Here is a 23,566-nt window from a genome sequence, read left to right as displayed (position 1 = left end):
GGACCGAAGGTAGGTACAACTATCCTGGTTTCCTCCAGCTGTCGGAGAGCCTCCATGTGTTGCCTATGGGCCTCCTCCGTAGCTACCCTAGCAGCCTCTATCTGCTACATCACCACTTGTTACTTCTCAAGCGACGCTGCTTGTCGCTACATTGATGCCTCGTGCTAATACATCATAGTTGTACTCTTCTGCGCCATAGTTACCATGGCTTCTATAGCTCTTGCGATGTTCGGGCATCGCCCTGGGAGTATTGAGTGTTCCTACAATGAGGTGTCATAACTCACTAGAACATAGAAAATCACTTGGTTAGGCTTGATGAGACAGGAATTTAACTAGGACACTTAGAAAGACACCGAGAAAGCTAAGCGGACATCCCAGTCCACAAACCTAAGGAATGACCCCTCTGATACCATAAATGTAACGTCCCATTTAATTAAAAAGCGTAATTAAAAGAAACGCTACACAAGAATAATGCCACAGCGCAGTCTTGGGGTTCTTAACACCACCCCTACAAAACTAGGCACACCACGATGCCAACAGAAAACAGGATAACAAGTTTACAAAATGTATATAAATCCAAGGACAAACAAGTACATGGGCCATAGCCCTAAAGAAAAGCCCACAAAGAAACTAAAGTCCAGTCCACATGGACTATGCGGTGGAACCATCACCTCCCTGTTGTCCACGGGTGTTCCTCGCATCTGCTCACACCAACAAGTTGATGATCATCGCAAACGAGAGTACCACACAGCAGAACACACAACAATAAAAGTAGGGTAAGCTAGAGCATAAAAGTTTTCATCCATACGATCAAATATATATTCAACATACCATATACATATATCAACCAAGCATGTTATGACTTCTCAGACAATACACTAAGACACGACTCGACTCATCCGGATACATATAACCTGGTCGGATTCAACGGATGCATGCACTTGTGGTGGATACCTCTGCTCAGCCCCGAGCTGCTTACCCCCGAGCTATGTGTTACAAGTGTTACAATGAATCAATTTCCCTCACCACAAGGTTAGCCCTTAATGAATTTCAGGCCTCCTGCTACTCTCACCACAGGAGTCAGTCCGCTCTAGGTGAGACTAACTGACTCCTTAGAGTGTCAGGATGCAACCTTACCTTGAATCCTTACCTAATTATACAGATGGGGCACCACCATGGACACCCACTAACAAGGGCCATGGAATTACGCACTAACACGGACTAAACATGCTCAACCAATCTAGACTGATCCATCATACAAATTTATACATACATATCGCATACTAGTTCTTCATAAACCATCTCTTTCATTTTTTTCCAGTGAATCCATACCAGCTTATCATTCTCAACCAACATAGTGGAATCTCATCTCATGCCAATGTCGTGTAAATTTAATACCAACAACCTCATTCATTTCACATCTGAAGGTTCACGTCCAAAACCATCATTTACCATTCATGAATCACATCACTCATGCATATTCATTCGTCTCATGCATTTAACACAATAATCAACATACAAGCAAGCATAAACCATTTTAGGATTTCAGAAATAACCACACAATCACACTACCTCGCCTAGCCCCTCGCTCAGGCTGAAGGGTCTCGCTCAGGCGAGAGGCTCTCACTCAAGCGAGCCCCCTTCGCCTCGGCGAGGGATAAAAGAAAGGAAACAGTAGCTCACGCGGGATCTCGCTTAGGCGAGACCCCTCTCGCTTGGGCAAGACGTTTGCTCGCTCAAAAAGTGAGCTGGTCACCTGAGCGACCTCTCACGTACCAAAGGTCTGGGCGAGTCCACTGTTTTCCTACAACAGCCACTCACACCAGTCCAAAACAACACACTTATACATTCACAGTTAACATATCAGCACATCAACCACATGACCTCGAAATAACAGCCAAACAACATGGAAAAATGGAATATAGGAGTAAGCCATAGCTTCCCTACCTGGAAATGGGTTCGTACGAGACTTCGACACTGAACCAAAGAGCACAGCAGCTCTAGAACCAGACTCGCAAACTGGAACAGCGAACAAAAAGTTATTACAGGGCTTCCAACTGTGACCACGAAAACTATACTAGAAATGGCGGTAGGGATTAAAAGATACTTACGTGAGCAGAACTAAGGTCAAGCCAAACGTGAATATGACGAAACTTTGGAACCCTAGCAGAGGACGGCAGCAGCAGCTCTACGAGGTGTGGTTTCTGTTTTTACGAAAAGTGAGCATAGGTTAGGGTTTGGGGCAGATTAGGTATCTTTTCCCCTTTTGGGCCAACCCTAAGGTCCAATAGTTAAGGGCAACCCTAAGAAAAAAGGGCAGAATGAAAAGTGGGCCTTACAGGATCTAAATCTAAAAATTATATTCAATTTACAATTAAATTTAATAATTTATAATTGAATTTTAAAAATAATTAATTAAATTATTATTTTAACCAAAATTGGGATTCAAATGAACAAATAACGAATATAGGGACTAAGTTGAACAAAAATAATGAATATAGGGATTAAATTGAACAAAAAGTAATAACATAATCACTAGCTAACACGAGGCACTAGCATTGACAATTGGCATAATTACAACTTGACAACAATTTTTTTAAAATAATAAATTAAAAAAATTAAAAATTAAATAAAATAAAAAAATCTAGAGCTGACACGTGGCATGCAGTGTTAAAAAACGTTAAGTATTTAAACACCATTAGTTAAAGGGAACAAATTGACCAAAATTTGACGAAAATAAGGATCTAATTGAACGCAAAACGAAAATGAGGACCAAATTGAACAAACACAACGAAAATGAGAACCAAATTTATATTTAAGCCTTTAATAAATGTTTTGGCTTTTACATGAAATTTTATTTTGGTATTCTCATTTGAAATGTATACAATTATAATTTCTTTCTAACCATTTGATATTGAAGCAAAAATTCTCTTCTTAATATTGAATATTTGATAATATTATGCTTCTTTTACCAAAAGTTTTTATTATTTTTTAAAAATTAATTAATTTTATATTGAAATAGTAAGAAAAAGGATATGAGTATGGTTCTCGGCAAACTCGAAGAGGGTGTCACCAATATATGGAGCAATTTTCTCCATTTCAAATTGAGACCAAATTTAATTTTATATAAATATTATATATTTATTTCTAAAATTGACATAATTACTAAATATTTTTTATATTCAATTATAAATTATTATATTTAATTATAAATTGAATATAATTCTTAGATTCAATAATTAAATAGAATGTAAATATTTAAAATATTATTAAAATATAATTGTAAGGCCCACTTTTCTTAAGGCTGCCCCTAACTATTGGGCCTTACGGTTGGCCCAAAAGGGGAAAACAGACCTAATTTGCCCCAAACCTTAACTTGTGCTCACTTTTTGTAAAAACAGAAGCCTCACTTCCTTAGATTTGTTGTCGTCTTCCTCCGCTAGGGTTCCACAGTATACTTAGCTTCAAGTTCAGCTTGACCCCGTTTTGGCTCACGTAAGTATTCCCAACCCATACTTTTAAATCTCTGGCCCTATTTTCGTGGGCAATGTTAGAGCTCCGGTATTAAACACCCTCTGTTCTTTTTCCAGCTCTGTAATCTTCTCCTAGAGCTGTGGTGCTCCGTTGTTCGGTGTCGAGGCCTTAAAACTAGCTTATTCTAGGTAAGGGAAGCTAGAACCCTTTTTTTTGTTGGTGTGATTGCAGTTGTTTGCGTTTGTTTCGTGATTGGTTGAGTTGTATGTTGTTGTGGATGTATGAGCTAGATGGCATTTTTGTTTGGGTATGAGATATGACTGTGGCAGGGAGAAACACTGGTGAGGTTCGACACACTCGCCCAAGCGAGCCTGTCTCGCCTAGGCGAGACTTGCAGGAACAGACCAGAGCTGCACTCGAGCTCTTGCTCAAGCGGAAGCTCTTGTTTTGAGCGAGGTACTATCTCGCTCAGGCGAGAGACGCTCGCCTAAGCGAGGACGCGTGAGAGCCCTAGGCCTGTTGCTCCTGTTTTAGCCCAGGCGAGGAACCTCACCTTTAGGCGAGGGGTTGTCTCGCTCAGGCGAGGAGGGCTCGCCTAAGCGAGCCATGCGAAAGCCTCCCCATGCCCTTGTCGCGATCTCGCCTAAGCGAGGGTCCACCGCCTAAGCGAGGGTACTCCTCTTGCTTGAACGAGGACTCCTAGCTTGAGCGAGATCCGCTACGAGTTGTGTTGTTTCCTTCACTTGGCTAAATGAAATGTTTGATTTATGATGTACCCTATATAATGTATGAGACCTGGGAAATGAAATGCATGAGATAAGCTGTGGTTATAAATTGGATTGATATGATTGCATGATCTCGGCATGTGAAACAAATGAGATGGTTGGTGTTAAAGTGGCATGGTATTGGCATGAGATGAAATTCCATAACTATGGTTTGAGAGTAATGAATGGGTATGGAACCACTGGGAAAGAAATGAAATAGGTGAATTATAAAGAGCTTATATGTGATGTATATGTATATGTGTGATAAACCCTTCTTGTTTGGTCTGGTATGTTTGGTCCGTGTCAGTGCATAATTCCTTGGAAATCTCTAGGTGGGATTTCAGGGTCGTACTTTAGTGGTCGGCACGTAATTCCATGGCCCTTGTTAGTGGGTGTCCATGGTGGTGCCCCATCTATATAACTTGGTAAGGATTCGAGGTAAGGATTGCATCCTAACACTTTAAGGAGTCAATTAGTCTCACTTAGAGCGGACTGACTCTTGTGGTGAGAGTAGTAAGAGGCCTGAAACCCATTAAGGGCTAACCTTGTGTGTGAGGGAATTGATTCATTGTGACACTTGTAACACATAGCTTGGGAGTGAGCAGAGGTATCCACCACAAGTGCAAGCATCCGTTGAATCCGACCAGGTTATATGTATCTGGATGAGTCGAGTCAAGTCTTAGTGTATTGATTTGGAAGGTCATAACATGTTTGGGTGATGTATGTATATTAGACTGCGAAAATATATTTGATTGCATTGATGAAATCTTTACGGCTCTAGCTTACCCCGCTTGCTTGTTTGATTGTCTTGTGTGTTCTTCTTTTACTTTTACGATGATCATCAACTTCTTGATGTGAGCAGATGCGAGAAGCACTCGAGGTCAACCGGAAAGAGATGATTCCGCTGCATAGTCTACTTGGGTAGGACACCGTGTTTTGTTTGGGCTTTTTGTTAGGGCTATGGCCCATGTATTGCTTTACCCTTTAATACTCTATCTTCTTTTGTTAGCCTTTGGTTCTTGTATCTGATATGTTTTGGGCATCGTGGTGTTCCTCGAATTTTGTAAGGAGTAAGGTTTAAATTTCTGGACCACATTTATACTTTATTTTGCGCGACGCTTCCTTTAATTATTTTATTAATTAAATGGGACGTTACAATAATTATTAAATATTTTAAAAAATTCATTAACATTTTAAAATTGTCATTTAAATCTACAATATTTAATATTTTTATTGAGTTTTAGATATTAAAATCTAAAATGTTTTACATTTACATATTAATTTAACAAATATCAGTATACTTTTCTAAAATATTTGTAATATTTTTAAATATAAATTTTAAAAGTATTAGTATTTTAAAATATAAATATTAGAAGAAAACATTTAATAATTATATTATAATAATATTTTAAATAATTATATTCTATTTAGGAATTAAATCCAAAAATTATATTCAATTTATAATTAAAATTAATAATTTATAATTTAATTTTAAAAATAATTAATTAAATTGTCAATTTTAGAAAAAGTAATAATAATGATAATAAAGGATATTAAATCCGGTATCAATTTGAAAGGGGTAAGGTTGATTCATTTTAACCAAAATAAGGAATCAAATGAAAAAAAATAACGAACAAACATAGGGACTGAGTTGAAAAAAAAATGAATATAAGGATTATATTGAACAAAAAGAAATAACACAATCACTAGCTGACACGAGATACTAGTATTGACAAATGGCACAATTATGACTCGACACATGGACAATTTTTTTAAAATAATAAATTAAAAAAAAAATTAAATTTAAAAAAAATTAAAAAATTTAAAAAATTTTAAAAAACATGGAGTTGACATGTGGCATGCAGTGTCAAAAAATGTTAAGTATTTAACCACTGTTAGTGAAAATGACCAAATTGATCAAAATTTGACGAAAATGAGGATCTAATTGAATGCATAACGAAAATGAGGACCAAATTGAAGAAACACACCCAAAATGAGAACCAAATGTGTATTTAAGCATTTAATAAATATTTTGGTTTTTACATGAAATTTTATTTTGGTATTCTCAATTGAAACGTATACAATTATAATCTCTTCCTATATATTTGATATTGAAGAAACAATTATCTTCTTAATATTGAATATTTGATAATATTATGCTTCTTTTACCATAATATTTTATTATTTTGTAAAAATTAATTAATTTTATATTGAAATAGTAAGAAAAAGGATATGAGTATGGTTCTCACCAAACTCGAACGGGGTGTCACCGATATATGGAGCAATTTTCTCCATTTCAAAGTGAGACCAAATTTAATTTTATATAAATATTATATATTTATTTCTAAAATTGACATTATTATTAATTACTTTTTATATGCAATTATAAATTATTATATTTAATTATAAATTGAATATAATTCTTAGATGCAATTGTTAAATAAAATATAAATATTTAAAATATTATTAAAATATAATTATTAAATATTTTAAAAAATTCATTAACATTTTAAAATTGACATTTAAATCTACAATATTTAATATTTTCATTGTGTTTTAGATATTAAAATCTAAAATGTTTTATATTTAAATATTAATTTAACAAATATCAGTATACTTTTCTAAAATATTTGTAATATTTTTAAATATCAATTTTAAAAGTATTAGTATTTTAAAATATAAACATTAAAAGAAAACATTTAATAATTATATTCTAATAATATTTTAAATAATTATATTCTATTTACGAATTAAATCTAAAAAGTATATTAAATTTATAATTAAATTTAATAAATTATAATTGAATTTTAAAAATAATTAATTAAATTGTCAATTTTAGAAAAAGTAATAGTAACGTTAATAAAGGATCTTAAATTTGATATTAATTTGAAAGGGGCAAGGTTGATTCATTTTAACCAAAATTGGGAATTAAATGAACAAAAATAACGAACGAATAATGTGTTGAACAAAAATAATGAATATAAGGATTAAATTGAACAAAAAGAAATAACACAACCACTAGTTGACACGAGGCACTAGCATTGACACATGGCACAATTATGACTTGACAAATGGACAATTTTTTTTTAAATTAAAAATTAAAAAAAAATTAAAAAATTAAATAAAATCAGAAGTTGACATGTGGCATGCAGTGTTCAAAAATGTTAAGTATTTAAACATCATTAGTGAAAATGACCGAATTGACCAGAATTTGACGAAAATGAGGATCTAATTGAACACAATCCGAAAATGATGACCAAATTGAACAAACACAACGAGAATGAGAACCAAATGTGTATTTAAGCCTTTAATAAATGTTTTGGTTTTTACATGAAATTTTATTTTGGTATTCTCATTTGAAATAAATACAATTATAATTTCTTTCTAAACATTTGATATTGAAGAAACAATTCTCTTCTTAATATTGAATATTTTATAATATTATGCATATTTTACCATAATTTTTTATTATTTTGTAAAAAGTAATTAATTTTATATTGAAATAGTAAGAAAAAGGATACGAGTATGGTTCTCACCAAACTCGAACGGGGTGTCACCGATATATTGAGCAATTTTCTCCATTTCAAATTGAGACCAAATTTATTTTTCTATAAATATTATATATTTATTTCTAAAATTCACATTATTATTAATCACTTTTTATATTCAATTATAAATTATTATATTTAATTATAAATTGAATATAATTTTTAGATTCAATTGTTAAATAGAATATAAATATTAAAAATATTATTAAAAAATAATTATTAAATATTTTAAAAAAATTTATTACCATTTTAAAATTGACATTTAAATCTACAATATTTAATATTTTATTGAGTTTTAGATATTAAAATCTAAAATGTTTTATATTTAAATGTTAATTTAACAATATTAGTATACTTTTCCAAAATATTTGTAATATTTTTAAATATCAATCTTAAAAGCATTAGTATTGTAAAATAGAAATATTAGAAGAAAATATTTAATAATTATATTCCAATAATATTTTAAATAATTTTATTCTATTTAGGAATTAAATCAAAACTTATATTCAATTTGTAATTAAATTTAACAATTTATAATTGAATTTTAAGATTAATTACTTAAATTTTCATTTTTTTTAAAAAGTAATATTAATATTAATAAAAGTTATTAAATTTGGTATCAATTTGAAAGTGACAATGTTGATTTATTTTAACCAAAATTGGGATTCAAATGAACAAAAATAACGAATATAGGGACTGAGTTGAACAAAAATAGTGAATATAAGGATTAAATTGAACAAAAAGAAATAACACAACCACTAGTTGACACGAGACACTAGCATTGACACATAGCACAGTTATGACTTGACATATTGACAATTGTTTTTAAAATAATAAATTAAAAAAATTAAAAATTAAAAAAAAATTAAAATTAAATAAAATCATAAGCTGACTGTGGCATGTAGTGTTCAAAAGTGTTAAGTGTAACATCCCTGGCTCGCCCAGACCATGTCAGGTTACTACCCCAACCCCTCACCCTTCTCCGTCCATTCATACTGGGTGGGTTGTTGCCAGTGGGAATCGAACCCCCAACCTGACCTTTAACACCTCTGGCTCACCAGCAGATGCTACCAGTTGCGCTACATTAAGCATTTAAACACCATTAGTGAAAATGACCAAATTGACCAAAATTTGACAAAAATGAGGATCTAATTGAAACAATCCGAAAATGAGGACCAAATTGAACAAACACAATGAAAATGATAACCAAATGTGTATTTAAGCCTTTAATAAATGTTTTGGTTTTTACATGAAATTTTATTTTGGTATTCTCATTTGAAATGTATACAATGATAATTTCTTTCTAAACATTTGATATTTAAGAAACAATTCTCTTCTTAATATTGAATATTTGATAATATTATGCTTCTTTTACCATAATTTTTTATTATTTTTTAAAAAGTAATTAATTTTATATTGAAATAGTAAGAAAAAGGATATGGGTATGGTTCTCGCCAAACTCGAACGGGGTGTCACCGATATATGACTTAGAGCGGGGAATGACCGAGGCTACAAGGGTTGGTGTGCCCATACTTCTAACGAGGACAAATGTTTATATCAAAATAAGTTTCTAAAAATGGAAGAGTGATTGATGCCTCTCCTCTGTTTTTTTGATTTGCCCTTTTCTTGAAAAAGGTGCTCCCCTTTATACACATGATTTGCCCCCTCACTCTTACGATTGCGTGAATCTCGGGAATAAGTGCTTAACCAGTCCTATTGAGTCTGATCTTGCCAGAGTGGTTAGTTTGCTTACTAGTCGTTGTTTTAGGTGGGGTATAGTGTGGATAATTGTGCCTGATGTGGCATCATGGCTTCGTGGGTTTTATGCATGTCACCCCAGGCCCATGTGTCTGGTCGGACACTTAGGTCAGTGATGTCCCGAGTCTGCCAAGGGGTACAATTTTCATGAAATTTTATTTTCGTATTCTCATTTGAAATGTATACAATTATAATTTCTTTCTAAACATTTGATATCGAAGAAACAACTTTCTTCTTAATATTGAATATTTGATAATATTATGTTTCTTTTACCATAATTTTTTTATTATTTTATAAAAATCAATTAATTTTATATTGAAAATAGTAAGAAAACGGGTACGAGTATGAGTACAAGAATATATCAATTAGCCGATGGGGATGAGAATGAGACAAATTTAATACCCGTTGAGTTTGAGTATAAAATAATTTTTTTTTGAGGATAAGAATGAGATAACAATAGCGATGGCAATGAGGAGGGGCAGGGCGGGGCGGGGACGGGTTTCACCATCCCATACCCATCCCCGTAAAAAAATTCATCCCCATCCCCATCCCCAAACCCAACAGGTATCAAACTTTTTTTCCATTCCCATCTCCACCGGGTAACGGTTATAATCTCGTACCCATACCCGTACCCATTTTCTAACTACTTCAATATTAATTTTTATAAAAGAAAAAAAAATTACGGTAAAGGAAACATAATATTATCAAATATTCAGTATTAGGAGGATGATTGTTTCTTGCATATCAAATACTTTGAAATAAATTATAATTGCTTACATTTTAGATTAAAATACCAAATAAAATTTCATGAGAACCAAATCATTTATTAAATTTGCAAACTACAAACATTAATGAAACTTAGTTGATAAAATTAAAAAGTATTTAAAAAATATATAAAAGGAAAACAAATATTCAAATTAAAATATATTTTAAATGTTTTTTTACTTCAATTTTTTAAATTCTAATGAATCTCTTTGTTATACACTAATAAAGGTTAGGTTAAATTATATATCTGGTTCACATTTTCGTAGCAAAATATCAATTTGGTCCTTTTATTTATTTTTTATCTCAATTTGGTCCCTATGTTGGGAAGTTTGATGTAATCAAGTCCTTTCCGATAGTGGTGTAATAACAGTGTTAAATGGGGTGCCATGTGTCAGTTCTTGAGTTTTTTTAAAATTGTTTTTGAATTTATTTATTTATTTTTTAATTTTTTTAAAAAAATTACAAAATTGCCACGTGTCAAGCTGACACCGTGCCACGTGTCAAGCTGACACCGTGCCACATGTCACTATTATGCCAGGTGTCATTTCATTTCTCTATTCTCAAATTGGTCTCAGTATTTTAATTTTTGTCTCAATTTAGTATCAATTTTTGTAAAAATTGTGCAATTTTGTCTTCTCTAAATTGAAACCAAATTTAATTTCTATATAAATGTACACAAATATTTCTATCAAAATTAATATTTCAAGTAAATATTTTTAACAAGATTAAGTTTATTTTAATTTATATGTTACATTAAACTTTATTTAAAATTGTTTTAATAGAAAATAATGCTAATAACAAAAAAATTCATAAATTTTATTGATATTTTATTACATCATACTTTAATATTGTTTTTTATTTGAATTTATATTTTAAATAATTGCATATTTTTAAAATGTGTAAAATTCAATATTTTCTATACAAATGTTTTAGTTGGTGTAAAAATAACAATTATATAAATTTTAAAAAAAACAACTAGTTTATGTAACAATAAAAAACAAATAAATTAAAAATTTGAAAAATATTTTAAGTAAAATTGAATGTGAAACAAATTTAAATAAACTTAGTTTTGTTGAAAATATATAATAAAAATATCAATTTGAATAAAAAAATCAAATTTAATAAAAATATTTGTATAATATTTATATAATTTTTTTTTCAATTTGGAGGGAGACGAAATTGCACAACTTTTACAAAAATTGGGACTAAATTGAGACAAAAATTAAAATACAAGGACCAAATTGAGAATGAGAAAATGACACCTGACATAATAGTGACACGTGGCATTGTCATTACCATGTGGCACGATGTCAGCTTGACACGTGACAATTTTTAATTTTTTTAAAATTTAAAACAAAATTCAAAAGAAAAAATAAATAAATAATTCAAAAACTCCAGAAATTGACACATGACACCCCATTTAATGCTGTTACAACACCACTAACGGAAAAGATTTGATTGCATCAAACTTTTCAAAATAGGAACCAAATTGAGACAAAAAAATAAAGGGACCAAATTGATATTTTGCTACAAAAATGACACAAAGAACAAATAATAAACTTTTAACTTAGATTTTGTATCTTTTGAACTCCAATATATATTGGATAGTGAAAAAAAATATTCATGGCAATTACATAAATTTTTTATATTATAGTAAATAAAATTTATTTATATAATTAATGTGAAAAAATTACAATATGATTGATAATGAGTTAGAAAATAAAAAATAATTAGATATAATATATCGAAATATTATTTTACATGATGAAAATAAACAATAAAAAAATGTTAAAAGTTTACAAATGTGTGTCTAAGAAATAATTTGAGAGACTATTGAAAGAAATCGCACAAAGAAAATCAATGGTATAATAAGATGAAAAATACCTTAGAGATCTAAGAAAACTTTTCAAATATCAACATACATACTCAATGGTTGAAAAAAAAAATTATTTTAACGAAACAAAAGTGTTTTTCAACTTAAACAAAAATCAATAATAATAATAATAAGTAAAGATTTTTTTTTTATATTACATTATTTGAGAGTATTAAACATATTCTCATGTGAAAGAAAAATATATAATAAATAAAAATATTAAAAAATTATAGAAATATTTAAATGTGAGGCATAACAATTTTTAATTGACATACATCATTTTAACATAATTACATAAAGGTTATGATAAGATGAAAAATATATTGGAGATGCGAATGAATTTCATGACAAAGCAACTAATTAGAAGAAATAAAAAATAAAAAGTATATATATATATATATATATATATATATATATATGATTACTTAATTAATTGTGAATATTTTAATAATTTAAACCGGGACGGAAATACGACGGGGACGGGTATTATGGCGGGGATATATACATCCCCGTACCCATCCCCATACCCAATTGAAAAAGTCGGGGATTTCCCATACCCATACCCATATTCATACCCAGTCAATGCAGGAATTCTTCGTCAAAACGGAAACGGGTTCGGACAATAATCACGGGAACAAATTTATTTGCCATATATCTAGATAACGAAACTCATCCCACCCAGTTGCCATCACTACTTATACCCATACGTGAATCTCACCTTGTGCACCCATTATCCAAACTCCTTTTATGTGATAGAAAAGTTACACAACAAATTAGATTTAATTTTACATTTTTGTTATAACCCGGTAATTGTTTTAAGTCTTAAAATTAGTGATAATATAGTTTTTTTGTAATTTTCCACTTTTAGAGACTTATAAACATACTTTTTTATATTGTTATGATTTTTTTGTTTAAAAAGTATATTCTTAACTTAATCTTTTGCGATCATTATTTTAGATTAACGAGTCTTCAGAATAATGTTTTAATAAATTAAAGGAATGAGTTTTTATAAATAAAACATAAATGATACAGGTTCCATTTATAATCAAAAATGATTTTTGACCAACATTTTTGGTGATAAAGTTACTGAACAAAATAAATTTTTATTCTTTTTATAAAAATTACGAAAATCAAATAATAAAATAATAAAATAATAAAATTTTAAGATTTCTTTTACTATTTTTCTGAAAAATCTTTGTTACAGTATCATTTCTCATTTATGATATGCTTGTACATGAATGTATAAGAACTGGTTTTAAAAGTTGAAAGGCGAAGCCGTTTTAAGAAGGAAAGGACCGTTAACAAAAAATAAATAAGGATAGAATGTCCAAAGTTAGGATTCAAAAGTGTCTGGTGGCGCTGTGTTCCCTAGGATTACGCATTCCCTTGAGGTTGAGGTTAGCGCGAAACTCTGAAGGTTCAAAAATGGGTGAAAGTGGAGGCACAGGAGGAGCATTTGTCTTGTCTGAGAGAGCAACCCATCCAAACCCCGGTGATCTGCCTCCGATTGTCCTTGTCCCCGTTCGCTGTGAAACCCCGCTCTCTGACCCACCCGCGGAATCCGTTCACCCCGGAATCCGCCATGGAAGATGTATAGCATAATATCGACGCCGGCGTCTAAGTTCCGCCAGTTCAGGCGACTCCGATCCCGACCGAAGACAACAACAGCGACAGAGGAGGAGCACGCGTTTCAAATCCTATGGCGGCACCAGATACTGGACCCCGACAGCGACATCGTGGCGTATTGGAACAAGGTGTTTCTCGTGACAAGCCTCCTCGCCCTCTTCGTCGACCCTCTCTACTTCTTCCTCCCCACAGTGGGTGGCCCCGCCTGCTTGCAGGCCGACCCCAAACTCAGCATCATCGTCACCATCATCCGCTCCTTCGCTGACCTCTTCTACGTCCTCCACATGCTCATGAAGTTCCGTACCGCCTTCGTCGCCCCCAACTCTAGAATCTTCGGCCGCGGTGACCTCGTCATGGACTCCCGCGAAATCGCCACGCGTTACCTCAGATCCGATTTTGTCATTGACCTCGCCGCCACCATCCCTCTCCCCCAGGCACGCACACAAACACGCTTCTTTCTTCTTTCTTCTTTCTACTTTCTAACCGATATGACCATTTTCCTTGCAGATTGTGATTTGGTTGGTGATTCCAGCAAGCAGAAACGCAAGAACTGATCATGCCAACAATACTCTTGCTCTTTTTGTTCTTATTCAATATGTTCCTAGGTTGTTTCTTATCTTTCATTTGAACCAGCGTATTCAGAAAACCACTGGCGTTATTGCCAAGACTCCCTGGATTGGAGCCGCATACAATCTTATTCTCTACATGCTAGCCAGCCATGTAAGTAGAGCCTACTAGCATGCACCTTAATTTTGGTGTTCCTTTAACTCAATGAAATTTTAACTATCGTGGTTTTTTTGTTGGAATAGGTTACAGGAGCGACTTGGTATCTATCGTCAATAGGGAGGCAGTTTAATTGCTGGAAAACGCAGTGCCAAATAGAGAACAAATCACATACCCTCTCTTGCTTTTCAAGTTATCTTGATTGTAATAGTTTGAACGCCCCTGATAGGCAATACTGGCTAAACATCACCCGTGTAATCACCAAATGTGACGCGAAGAGTAAAATCAACGTCAAATATAAATTTGGGATGTTCGCAGAGGCTTTCCTGAACGATGTTGTCATTTCCAGTTTTAAGGAAAGATACTTCTACTGTCTTTGGTGGGGTTTGAGAAATCTAAGGTATCTTATCTTCATTTTGTTATATATATATATATATGCTCATCTGTATTACTCCTACCTTCTTGTTCTGCAAATAACTTTTTTGTGACACTTGTTTAGTCTCATGTAAGGATCGTACATCAATAGATTTTTCTGTGCAAGTTAGTGCACAATAATCACTATCAAAAGTGCATTTTCTAATGTCATAATGAAAACACCAGCTGATGATTCTTTACACCGTCTCCCATCTCCATCACCAAAGACCCACAAAAGAAAATTATGAGGATGGTTTAGTTAGTTTTGTGACACTAACTATACAAGAAAGTTACAGAATTATTAGGACGTAATTTATCCTAGTAAAATCCCCACGCAGATTTTCCTGGCCTGTTTATTGTGTGCTTTGGAAGCTACATTTTGTATTGTTGCATTGTTACTTTTCTCTTCCAAATATAGGAAACTAGATCTTTAGTTTCAATTTTGATGGCCCTATATCAACTGCTTCTTTGAAAATTTAAGATATACGAGGGAATGAAGAGAGTGGGCAAAAGGGTTTTCCTAGCATCACACGTTAATTTCCTTTGGCAGTTCATATGGACAGAACTTGGATACCACCACATATCTTCCGGAGACATTATTTTGCATCATCTTATGCATTGCTGGACTGGTTTTCTTTTCGCTTTTGATTGGAAACATGGAGGTAAGACTAGGAGAAACCGTGTTGATTTGTAGAAGTAATACAAATACCAATTTTGGTTAACGAGCATGTTTTTTTTTTTTCCTTTGTCAAAGACGTACTTGTCATCAATGACAGTTAGACTTGAAGAATGGAGGATTCGGAAAAGAGATACCGAGGAGTGGATGAGGCATCGCCAGTTACCACCACATTTGCAGGAACGTGTCCGTCGTTTTGTTCAATATAAATGGCTTGCAACAAGAGGAGTTGATGAAGAAGCCATAATGCTTTCGTTACCTTTGGATCTTCGTCGGGAAATTCAACATCACTTGTGTCTTTCTCTTGTGCGGCGTGTATGTGTCTCTGTCCCATTCCCTGATGTGATGCTGCAAATACATAGGAATGCAATACTAAGTGAAAAACATGGTTTATTAATATTTGTACAGGTCCCATTTTTCTCCCAAATGGACGATCAACTTCTTGATGCAATTTGTGAACGTCTTTCGTCATCACTAAGCACTGAAGGCACCTACATATTCCGAGAGGGTGATCCGGTGGATGAAATGTTGTTTATCATCAGAGGGCAATTGGAGAGTTCGACGACCAACGGAGGAAGGTCTGGATTCTTCAATTGCATAAAACTCAGGCCTGGTGACTTTTGCGGAGAGGAATTGCTGACATGGGCCTTAATGCCAAACTCAACCCTCAACCTACCTTCTTCTACTCGAACTGTGAAAGCTCTTTCTGAAGTTGAAGCTTTTTCACTGCAAGCAGAGGATCTTAAATTTGTGGCAAGTCAGTTCAAGCGCCTTCACAGCAAGAAACTTCAGCATGCGTTTAGGTATTATTCCCATCAATGGAGAACATGGGGTTCTTGCTTCATACAAGCTGCTTGGAGACGATATCAGAAAAGAAAGGCAACAAGGGAGTTATCCCTGAAAGAGGGTCTCTACTACCTGTCTTTGCCTGAGACGGAAGAAAGTGAATATTTGGAGGATGATGAAACCGTGGAATCCTCAGGGAAAACGAAAAAGATTCAGAATCTTGGTGCAACTGTCTTGGCATCAAAGTTTGCTGCCAATACAAGGAAAGGGGCACATAAGCTACCAGATCCTGTGCCCCAGTTGTTCAAGCCAGACGAACCTGATTTTTCTTTAGACCATGAACTTTAGTGGTGTGAGCACAAGAACCAATCGTCAGCCTAAAAACGTATTAAGGCACTGGTTCTATAGGAAGTTTTTATGACTTGGATGTAAATGGTACCGATAGAATAGTAACGCTGATCACTTTTTTCTTAACTCTTTCTTTATTTGCATTCATTTGCACCAACTGTATCATATACGGGGCTACCCATGACATTTAGAAGCTTTCTTGATCACTTCAACTCTCTTCTCCCTTTCTTACTCTTTTCTCATGCTTTTCATAGTACTCTTTCTGGTGTGTGCTCCTTGGTTCATGATCGCATGAACTCCTCATATGTGAAGTGAATCCCACCTTGTGCACCCATGATTCAAACTCCTTCTTTGTAATGTAAACGTTACACTACAAATTAGATTTAATTCTATATTTTTTTACAACCTAAATTATTTGAAGTCTTAAAATTAGTGCTATAATCTATTTTTTGTAGTTTTACATTTTTAAAGACTTAATAAACACACCTTTCTATATTGTTATGTTCTTTTTTTCTTAAGATATTTTAAAGTTTATTTTTAACATAATCTTGTTATTTTAGATTTGAGTCTTCGCAATAATATATTTAATAAATTAAAAGAATCAGTTAGAAGAAATAAAACATATAGGTTCCATTTAACGTATGCGTATAAAGTACGAAGAAATGATAACGCGCACTTAGAAGATCTAGTTTTATAAGTTGAAGGCGCAAGCCGATCATGACAACTACTTATTTTAAGAAAGGATAATGATATTTTAACTACTAAATTTTGACAACTTTACCTTATAACATGATGTATCATTTTTTAAGTGGTTTTTGAATATTGAGAATGAGAAAAAGAAAAAAATGAAAAACTACTTAAAAGATGACACCTAAGGTTGTAAGAGAAAGTTGTCAAAATTTAGTAGTCAAAAAATTATTTTCCTTTAATGTACCACACCTAACCAATTCAACCAAATAATAATAATAAACGATCACTATATCTACACGCAAAGTAATTCAGGTAACCAGCCTAGACTGACCTAAGCCTAACCGGCCTAAACCGATAACCTAAGACGCTAAAAGGAATAACCAGCCTTAGACGACATATGGTGGCTGTACTGTATGTCCCATCGATCTATCGGCCAGAGCCAGTCCTCAGGTCCATCGGACCAGGTTGGGAAAACTCGTATATAAAACATAGCCATCGGTCAAACGGTCTGGTGAATAAATTGTATAAGACCATCGGTCAATCGGTTCTACAAACAAACCACATCGCATCGTTAAGAAACCATCGGTCGAACGGTCTAGTGAATAAATTGTATAGGACCATCGGTCAATCGGTTGTACAAACAAACCACATCGCATCGTTAAGAAACCATCGGTCGAACGGTCTGGTGAATAAATTGTATAGGACCATCGGTCTCACAATCAAATCATGTTCAGGCCCATCGGTCAATCGGTAACGCACAAACGAGTGACATTCTGATCCCCAATGGGACATCGGTCGATCGGCCCCACACGAACAACACCTTAACCTAATAAAGGACAACCAGTTGACCAACCATCGGGTCGATCGGTCGATCAATCTCTTTAGACTCGCGTAGACCATTACATGCGTCCATCGGTTGATCAGCCATACACGAATTATTCACTTGTTAAAAACAAGACATAACTAGCCCAGTCAAGCGACCATCGGTTGCACAGTCAAACCACCAGTCAATCGGATTAATTAACGATAAACGAGTCAGTAATCTTGATTAGAGGATCATTGGGCCGTGATTAAGGAACCCTAATCACAGGCCCACACCGAAAACTATAAATAGGGCCCAAAGGTAGGTTGGTGAAGATCTTTAATTCGCATTTATTACAGTCGTTAAATTAGAAATTGGACTTGATGAGTTAAGTTGACCTATATAGGCTTGGTCCCCGACTTAGATACCAAGTCATACATAATAAATCATTAAAGAAAGGTGTGCTTGGAGGAGCACCGTGTGATACAAGGAACATGGAATAAAAGATAAAACAGCGAAGCAAAAAACCAATTCGTGCATTTTTGTTATTTTATTAACAAGGTTGAACTTATAAAGATCATACCAAAGGGTGGCATCTGTCTTTTATAATAACAGAAAATTATTCTTATCATCACATAGTCTAATTCACCCCGGTTAAATTATAATCTAAGAACTTGGGCTTCTCCCTCTTGTACTTCCAAAAATCTTCATTAATTACATTTATATCCCAAGATAGGTAAGATAATTAAAAAAAGTTAATGTTCGTTGTTTTTTAACCGAAACCTGCACCTTCAAAGTTTTCACCTTTTCAAAACACAACCTTTGCCTCTTCCTCTTTTTATCTTGCAATGGCGTTTTCTTGTGTAACGATGTACTATGACTGAGTTTTTGCTGTGGTCTCTCCTCTTTGAATCTTCCGTGGTCCCTGTATACTCCCTTTGCACTCATGTCTCTTTTCTCTTCCTTCATCTCATCCACGTATGAGTTTAGACATAGTTTATTTGGATTACAATTATCTTTTTTAATGCTCTATAATGCATATACATGTTTTTGGTTGTTTGTTGACATAAGGTGTTCATTGTTTATGCATTATTTGGCTTCATTTATATTCATGATGCATTCAAAGTGGCTGAAAAAAGAAAAATAATGTGATCAAATACCAGAAATGGACTTTTGGTTCAGAAGAAGGTGATAAAATACGTACTGATTGTCGACATCCGGTACATCCCAAAATCGAATGTCGAGATCCGATTTTCGTAACTTACAGATGTGGTCATCTACAGTATAAAACACATGCTTTAAGATTTAGTGACTACCGAATGTCGATATCCGCTATGTCTAAAATTTGAATATCGAGATACGTTTATATCACTATAGATGTAGGCATCCAGTATGCAAAGAAATCGGATGTCGATATCCAATTTGTAAAGAAAACGAATGTTAGGTGCCCAACACATCAGATGTCGAGATCTGGTGTTTGTGATTTCAATGGATGTCATTTAAAGCACCAGATGTAGACTTCTGGTTCATGTACTTATCGGTTGTCAACATCCGGTACGGGTCCATTATATATGATTTGGTTTTGGTGGTGTGATTTTTTTTTCATGTCAAATATGATTTTTTTAGTTTTATAAGTTTTCATTTATTTATTTTAATTTTTGGGTTAATTATGTTTTTCGTCCCCCAACTATTAGTGTTTTTTGGTTTTAGTCCCCCATCTAACGATTGATCCATTTCAGTCCCTGACCTTTTAAATTGCATGGAATTGGTCCCCGATTTTAAACTCCGTTAGGTTGAATTGACACCTGGCTAACGGATGGCCACGTAAGGATCCCGTTTAAGGCTTTCTCTTCAGTTACAATATTATGCACGTTTTGGTTAGACTGTAATAATGCTTTCAGCTCATGTGTTAATTAATTAAAGAAGTGTTGTTATAGTAGTAATGTTTTCAGTCACGTGTTAATTAATTAAAGAAGTATGGTTAAATTAGTAATGTTTTTAGCTAACATTTTGGGAAAGTAAGCATTACATTTGAAATTAGAAAGGGGTTTTTGCTAAAAACCCTAAACTTGAGGTGGTGAACGACAAAGTCGAAGTGGGTTGCACTCAGCGAAGGATACAGAAACTTCATTGACAGAGCGAAATCGAAGTGGTTTTCTGGTGATATTTGTACGACGAAATCAACATTGGTGAACTGAGGTAAGTTAAGTTGTATTGTTTACAAATTTTGTTTCGTTCATTGTTCGATTTACTCTGGTTTTGCTGTTATTAAAGTTCGATTGTTGTTGTTTTTGTTGGGTTTGTGCTTTATTTGAAATGTAGGGTTGCAAATGGGGTTTGCGGTGGCATTTCATCATATGGGTAGGTTTGAAAGGAATAGGGGATTGAAATATGTTGGCGGTGAAATCCACGTTGTCAAAGGGATCGATCCAGATTTTTGGTCTTTCTTTGGCTAGAGGAAAGGAGGCATTAGCTTTGGCTAAGTATGCAGAGGAAAGGAACGAAGAGGTGGAAATATATGTTCAACACATTCCTTGTCAGGCCGAAGTGGTGCATTTTATTACTGGTCCTGAATTGGATGAAGAATTCGGTCAGCCAAAATTGAGGGGTGAACAAGATGTGGTTCCTGATGCAGCTGTAGTGGATGAGGCACCTGAAGTGGTTGAGGTTGATGTTGATGGTGAGGTTAGTTTGGTGAGTGAGGCAACTGTAGGGGTTCAGGCAGAAGTGATGGGTGAGGCAGAAGTGATGGGTCAGGGTGATGTGGTGACTGAGGTCCAAATGGAGGATGAGGCTCATGTGGATCTTGAGGCAGAATTGGGAGGGGTGGCAGAACGGGTGGTTGAGGCAGAAGTTAGGGGTGAGGAGGATGTTATATGTGAAGAGGTTGAGTCTGAAAATGATGAAGGGGCTGGTGCAGACAAACTGGATGATAGTGAAGAAGAAAGGGTGGCAGATGATGATGATGGATTTGGTGTAGATATTGAGCCACCCGTGAGAAAAATTGGACCTGTTTTGGATAGGTGGAAAGCAATGAAACGCAATCCAAGCACAGTGAGGACTAAAAAGGATGTTGGAGAAGGTTCATTTGTCACTAATGCTGAAATTGGAGTACATGACATAAGTGAGGAGTATGATACTGATGAGTTGGAGTCTGATGTTGATAGTGAGAATGGTATGGTTCGTGATGGGCCCAAATTTTCGAAGTACAGAGCAGAAGATATGACTAAAGACTTCAAGTTCAAATTGGGAATGGAATTTCGTAAACAAGCATTGATGGAGCATAGTGTTTTGAATGGGAAAGAAGTACAATTTGTGAAGAATGATCAGAGGAGAGTCAGGGCTGTATGTAAAAAAAAATGTGGTTTTTTAATCATGGTGAGTAAGGTTGGAGGTAGGGAAACATTTCAAGTTAAGACATTGGTTGGGCGTCACAGGTGTGGGAGGGTGTTTGGAAATAAAAATGCAAATAAGGACTGGATTGCACAGGTTCTAATAGATAGATACATGAACGTAGGTGTCATGACAGTGAGTCAAATAATTGATGAAATCAAGAAGACATATAGTGTAGGCATTACTCCATGGAGGGCTGGAAAGGCAAAACAAATTGCAATGGACTGTTTGGTGGGGGATGAACAACGTCAATATGGTAGATTACATGATTATATTGCTGAATTAGTCAGAGTCAAGGCTGGAACTGTCAAGATCAAGATCAATCAACCCCAACCAAGTCTGCCACCAAGATTTGGCTGTTTTTACATGTGCTTAGCAGGCTGTAAGACTAATTTCTTGGCTGGGTGTAGGCCCTTCATAGGTGTTGATGGTTGCCACTTGAAAACAGCATATGGTGGTCAACTTTTGGTTGCAGTGGGCAGGGACCCCAATGACCAATACTATCCATTAGCGTTTGCTGTAGTTGAGAATGAATGTAAAAAGACATGGAGATGGTTCCTAACACTATTGCTGGAGGATATTGGAGATGTTGCAGATCATCGTTGGGTATTCATCTCTGACCAACAGAAGGTAATCTAGATTACATAAAATTTTCCTTTAGACAGACACAATTAATTGATTGTTTCCCTCTGATTAATAACTATTGTATTTTGTAGGGACTTATGTCTGTGTTTGATGAAATTTTGAATGGTGTAGAGCACCATTTCTGTTTGAGGCACCTGTACAACAATTTCAAGAAGAAATTTGGTGGTGGGGTGGTAATCAGAGATCTCATGATGGGGGCAGCAAAGGCTACTTTTTACGCAGCCTGGGAGAAAAAAATGGGTGAGTTAAGAAACATCAACCCTGAAGCATATAATTGGTTAGTTGCCATTCCTAGAAGTTCATGGTGTAAACATGCATTCAGCATTTACCCTAGATGTGATGTTTTAATGAATAACTTGTCTGAATCATTCAACAGTACAATTTTATTGGCTAGAGATAAACCAATCATTAGTATGATGGAATGAATTATCAGACCAAAGTTGCTGTAGAAGGACATCCACACCCATAGTTGCTGCAAACGTGAATGAAGGTGAAAGAGCACCAAGAACACAGCCAAGGAGCAGGGCAACACAAACATTAGGGTCTCAAGCTAGTAGTAGTACAACTTGTGCACAACCCACGTGAAAATGAATGAAGATTCCAACTTTTTCTTGCTTTTTTAAACGCATCTGTAATTAATCAAGACAACTATAACATTGGGCATAATGATAGTGGACGAGTATTTTGTTTTGGAGAAGTGCTATTTGAATATTGTAGTTAAAGTTATGGACCACATGCCTGCTTTGGACCACTTTTTGCATTATTGTATTCAATCAAAGCAAACACTGTCCTTTTTGTTTTGGACCACTTGTCTGCCATTATTGATCAATGAAACGCGTAGGATTACTGTTTATTCATTCCAAATTTATTTGTCATACTATGAGAATTGGTAAAACACGAAGTTGGAGAAAATTGGGGACATCGTTTCATACTTTCATATTCTTTTAATCAGGAAAACAGGAAAATTGAGCAAACAGGAATTGGTAAAACCCACTGTCATAGTGTCAAATAACATCACACATGACAAATTGGAGTAATATTCTGATATTGTAACCACCAAGCTTAATACATTCCAAGTTTAATACACCAAACATACCTAACACAACATTAACCACCAACTTTAATAAATTCCTAATCACTACTACAAATACCTAATACATTCCTAATTACAATTAACCTTCAACAACACCATAATAACCACAACAACAGTTGCAACCCACGACAAAACGAATAAAAGTTGAAGAAATTTTCCAATGTTCTTCTCTTGTTGCAATTTCTTCT

At 34.2% G+C, this 23,566-nt stretch overlaps 1 protein-coding gene across 2 annotated transcripts; it reads left to right on the top strand.

Moving 5' to 3' along the window:
- The first annotated feature begins 13,456 nt into the window (after positions 1-13,456).
- On the top strand, positions 13,457-16,967 carry LOC114183830 (cyclic nucleotide-gated ion channel 18-like). Of its 2 annotated transcripts, XM_028070985.1 has the most exons (6): positions 13,457-14,242; positions 14,316-14,528; positions 14,618-14,931; positions 15,496-15,607; positions 15,700-15,936; positions 16,030-16,967. In XM_028070985.1, the coding sequence occupies exons 1-6, from the start codon at positions 13,772-13,774 to the stop codon at positions 16,753-16,755; spliced, it is 2,073 nt and encodes a 690-aa protein (XP_027926786.1). In that variant the 5' UTR covers positions 13,457-13,771; the 3' UTR covers positions 16,756-16,967. The 2 variants fall into 2 exon arrangements, with proteins under 2 accessions (XP_027926786.1, XP_027926785.1); XM_028070984.1 differs by having other exon boundaries at positions 15,700-16,967.
- Positions 16,968-23,566: the final 6,599 nt, after the last annotated feature.

Source organism: Vigna unguiculata, chromosome 5 (assembly GCF_004118075.2).
Source record: "Vigna unguiculata cultivar IT97K-499-35 chromosome 5, ASM411807v1, whole genome shotgun sequence".
NCBI classification, from domain to species: Eukaryota; Viridiplantae; Streptophyta; class Magnoliopsida; order Fabales; family Fabaceae; genus Vigna; species Vigna unguiculata.
The sequence above is the reverse complement of the archived record's forward strand: the minus strand, read 5'-3'. Positions and strand labels throughout refer to the sequence as shown.

Bases quoted from the DNA above. Each gene is read 5' to 3' on its own strand.
- LOC114183830 (XM_028070984.1), top strand. From the start codon at position 13,772: ATGTATAGCATAATATCGACGCCGGCGTCTAAGTTCCGCCAGTTCAGG. The intron at 14,529-14,617 runs GTAAGTAGAGCC...TTGTTGGAATAG, and splicing joins TCTACATGCTAGCCAGCCAT to GTTACAGGAGCGACTTGGTA. The intron at 15,608-15,699 runs GTAAGACTAGGA...CCTTTGTCAAAG, and splicing joins TTTTGATTGGAAACATGGAG to ACGTACTTGTCATCAATGAC.